The sequence below is a fragment of the Lethenteron reissneri genome, chromosome 13 (genome assembly GCF_015708825.2).
Source record: "Lethenteron reissneri isolate LAM-NWPU_2019-01 chromosome 13, ASM1570882v1, whole genome shotgun sequence".
Classification (NCBI taxonomy): Eukaryota; Metazoa; Chordata; class Hyperoartia; order Petromyzontiformes; family Petromyzontidae; genus Lethenteron; species Lethenteron reissneri.
In genome coordinates this window covers 9,057,634-9,062,147 of record NC_083791.1, presented here as the reverse complement: position 1 = coordinate 9,062,147, position 4,514 = coordinate 9,057,634, and the positions used below count along the sequence as shown (strand labels likewise).

At 59.1% G+C, this 4,514-nt stretch overlaps 1 protein-coding gene across 1 annotated transcript in view; it reads right to left on the bottom strand.

The window, feature by feature from the left end:
• The window catches only part of LOC133342078 (protein CEPU-1-like), a 213,418-nt gene extending 211,364 nt beyond the window's left edge, over nucleotides 1-2,054 (bottom strand). The window contains exon 1 of the mRNA XM_061551000.1: nucleotides 1,141-2,054. Coding sequence (XP_061406984.1) covers nucleotides 1,141-1,198 — 58 coding nt within the window. The 5' untranslated portion in view covers nucleotides 1,199-2,054. The remainder of the gene's footprint in view (nucleotides 1-1,140) is intronic.
• Between the last annotated feature and the right edge of the window lie 2,460 nt (nucleotides 2,055-4,514).

Genomic DNA, 4,514 nt, shown 5'->3' with positions numbered 1-4,514 from the left:
TTGCATCACACACACACGTGTATGTATATCCAATGCATTGCATCACACATACATCGTGTATGTATATCCAATGCATTGCATCACACACACACACGTGTATGTATATCCAATGCATTGTATCACACATACATCGTGTATGTATATCCAATGCATTGTATCACACACACACGTGTATGTATATATCCAATGCATTGCATCACACACGATAATGTATATCCAAAAGCAAAGACAAAGATCCCCCGTATAGCCTTAACAAACTGTTGGGGCAAGTGCTGTTCGCGAGCACCTATGAAGGACGGAACGGCACACGAGGGGGTGGGTGGCCATCACCACGCCCGACCACCTTTGTCTCCCCAGTGACGATATTTTTTTCTCACCGCACCAGGTACTCATTTGAGGCCGAGTCGACCTATGTAAGGCCCGGGACCGGTTCAGATAATAAGATATTCATAGCAAGCAAGAATCGAACTCGTGTCACCGGGTTCGTAGCGCAGGACGCTCCGATAGACTCCGCACACAACAACAACAACAACCGCCATTCGACACTGAGCGGCGGTGACGTCATCACAGCGCTTGTGCCATGCTAGGTGCACTTCGAGGCCACGTGAAGTGGCTCGCTGCTAGCAGGAGGTCACGGGACAGACCCTTCAGGTGCCATGGGTTGACTCACTGAGATGACGACCGCGAATAGACAAAGACTCACGTACACACAGACACACACACTCATGCGTGTACAGGTCACACACGTACACACGCACACGTACACACACACACGTGTGTGTGTGTGTGTACGTGTGTGTACACTTGGGGAGCGGCAGTGTAGCGGTTAGCGCGCTGCGCTATGAACCTGGCGACCCGGGTTCGATTCCCGCTCACGGCTAACACCAGTGACGATTATCTGAACCGGTCCTGGGCCTCCCCTAGGTCGACTCAGCCTTAAACGAGTACCTGGTGCGGTGTGTATACATCGCCACTAGGGAGACAAAGGCGGTCGGGCGTGGTGCTGGCCACGCACCCCCTCGTGTACCGTTCCGGCCTTCATAGGTGCTCGCTAACAGCACTTGCCCCTACAGTCTGTTCAGGCTATACGGGGGATCTTTGTCTTTGTGTGTACACTTGTCATCCCGAGGTGGCACTCACCTTGGAAGAACAGCAGGAAGACGAACGCCACTCCGCACACCAGGTAACTCGTATCCATCTCGATGCACCTTCTTGGCAGCTCAACGATCAGCTGATGATGCTGCTGATGATGATGATGTTGATAATGCTGCTGATGATGATGTTGACGCTGCTGCTGCTGATGATGTTGACGCTGCTGCTGCTGATGATGTTGACGCTGCTGCTGATGATGTTGACGCTGCTGCTGCTGATGATATTGATGATGATGTTGATGATGCTGCTGCTACCGCTAGCGTTGCGCGCTACCGACGCCGCTGAGGATGATGATGAATGATGGTGCTGTTGACGATGATGCTGTCGTTTGCGCTGCAGCAGGAGCAGCAGCTGTTTATGACGCTGCTACTGATGACGATGATTCTGTTGCTGTTGCTGCTGCAGCCTTGGCTGTGTCTGATCTTCGCACTTGGACTGCGCTATCGGAGATTTCACCATCCAGGTTGTGTTTTTGGTTGGCGTCCGTCGATATCGCTGGAGCGAGCGAGCGAGCGGTGACTGCGGATGAGTGTGGTTGCGGTGGACGCGGTTGTGGCTATTGTATTATCAGTCAGTCTTATGGCGTGAGTATTATCTCCGTGGCTACTGATCGCCCGATGCTGCTGCTGCTGCCGCTGCTGTTGTTGTTGCAGTTAATGACGGCGATGGTGACGCTTGTGGTGGGAAAGGATTAGAGAGGGGGCCGACGCTTCTGCTGATGATGATGCTGCCGATACTGCTGCTGATGATGATGCTGATGGTGGTGCTGCTGGCGAGAGATGTGTGTTACGTAAGCTCTAGGCGACTACCAGAATCTTAGCCGAGTGAGCAGGAGAGAGGGTACCGACTGTGTGTGGTGACCGCGGGATGGAGAGCGGCGAGCGAGAGAGAGCGAGAGGGGAGATAGAGAGAGAGGGAGGGACGGGGGGGGGGGAGAAAGAGCGAGAGATGGTGGGGGTGGGAGAGAGAGATGGGGAGAGGGTGGGAGAGAGATGGGGGAGAGATGGTGGGGGTGGGAGAGAGAGATGGGGAGAGGGTGGGAGAGAGATGGGGGAGAGATGGTGGGGGTGGGAGAGAGAGATGGGGAGAGGGTGGGAGAGAGATGGGGGAGAGATGGTGGGGGTGGGAGAGAGAGATGGGGGAGAGGGTGGGAGAGAGATGGGGGAGAGATGGTGGGGGTGGGAGAGAGAGATGGGGAGAGGGTGGGAGAGAGATGGGGGAGAGATGGTGGGGGTGGGAGAGAGAGATGGGGAGAGGGTGGGAGAGAGATGGGGGAGAGATGGTGGGGGTGGGAGAGAGAGATGGGGAGAGGGTGGGAGAGAGATGGGGAGAGATGGTGGGGGTGGGAGAGAGAGGAGAGACATGGGGAGAGGGAGCGAGAGGTAGATGAGGGAGAGGGGGGGGGGAGATGGTGGGGGTGGGAGAGAGAGATGGGGAGAGGGTGGGAGAGAGATGGGGGAGAGATGGTGGGGGTGGGAGAGAGAGATGGGGGAGAGGGTGGGAGAGAGATGGGGGAGAGATGGTGGGGGTGGGAGAGAGAGATGGGGGAGAGGGTGGGAGAGAGATGGGGGAGAGATGGTGGGGGTGGGAGAGAGAGATGGGGGAGAGGGTGGGAGAGAGATGGGGGAGAGATGGTGGGGGTGGGAGAGAGAGATGGGGAGAGGGTGGGAGAGAGATGGGGGAGAGATGGTGGGGGTGGGAGAGAGAGAAGGGGGAGAGGGTGGGAGAGAGATGGGGGAGAGATGGTGGGGGTGGGAGAGAGAGGAGAGACATGGGGAGAGGGAGCGAGAGGTAGATGAGGGAGAGGGGGGGGGGAGATGGTGGGGGTGGGAGAGAGAGATGGGGAGAGGGTGGGAGAGAGATGGGGGGAGAGATGGTGGGGGTGGGAGAGAGAGATGGGGGAGAGGGTGGGAGAGAGATGGGGGAGAGATGGTGGGGGTGGGAGAGAGAGATGGGGAGGAGGGTGGGAGAGAGAGATGGGGGAGAGATGGTGGGGGTGGGAGAGAGAGATGGGGAGAGGGTGGGAGAGAGAGATGGGGGAGAGATGGTGGGGGTGGGAGAGAGAGATGGGGAGAGGGTGGGAGAGAGATGGGGGAGAGATGGTGGGGGTGGGGAGAGAGAGATGGGGGAGAGGGGTGGGAGAGAGATGGGGGAGAGATGGTGGGGGTGGGGAGAGAGAGATGGGGGAGAGATGGTGGGGGTGGGAGAGAGAGATGGGGAGAGGGTGGGAGAGAGATGGGGGAGAGATGGTGGGGGTGGGAGAGAGAGATGGGGAGAGGGTGGGAAGAGAGATGGGGGAGAGATGGTGGGGGTGGGAGAGAGGAGATGGGGAGAGGGTGGAGAGAGATGGGGGAGAGATGGTGGGGGTGGGAGATAGTGAGAGAGAGATGGGGAGAGGGTGGAGAGAGATGGGGGAGAGATGGTGGGGGTGGGAGAGAGAGATGGGGACGAGGGTGGGAGAGAGATGGGGGCGAGATGGTGGGGGTGGGAGGAGAGAGATGGGGAGAGGGTGGGAGAGAGATGGGGGAGAGATGGTGGGGGTGGGAGAGAGAGATGGGGAGAGGGTGGGAGAGAGATGGGGGAGAGATGGTGGGGGTGGGAGAGAGAGATGGGGAGAGGGTGGGAGAGAGATGGGGGAGAGATGGTGGGGTGGGAGAGAGAGATGGGGAGAGGGTGGGAGAGAGATGGGGGAGAGATGGTGGGGGTGGAGAGGAGAGATGGGGAGAGGGTGGGAGAGAGATGGGGCGAGAGATGGTGGGGGTGGGAGAGAGAGATGGGGAGAGGGTGGGAGAGAGATGGGGGAGAGGAGAGATGGTGGGGGTGGGAGAGAGAGATGGGGAGAGGGTGGGAGAGAGATGGGGGAGAGATGGTGGGGGTGGGAGAGAGAGATGGGGAGAGGGTGGGAGAGAGATGGGGGAGAGATGGTGGGGGTGGGAGAGAGAGATGGGGGAGAGGGTGGGAGAGAGATGGGGGAGAGATGGTGGGGGTGGGAGAGAGAGATGGGGGAGAGGGTGGGAGAGAGATGGGGGAGAGATGGTGGGGGTGGGAGAGAGAGATGGGGGAGAGGGTGGGAGAGAGATGGGGGAGAGATGGTGGGGGTGGGAGAGAGAGGAGAGACATGGGAGAGAGGGAGCGAGAGGTAGATGAGGGAGAGGGGGGGGGGGGAGATGGGGGAGAGGGAGGGAGATGGGGGAGAGGGAGGGAGATGGGGGGAGAGGTAGGGAGATGGAGGAGAGGTAGGGGGATGGGGGAGAAGGAGGGAGATGGGGGAGAGGTAGGGAGATGGGGGAGAGGGAGGGAGATGGGGGGAGAGGTAGGGAGATGGAGGAGAGGTAGGGGGATGGAGGAGAGGGAGGGAGATG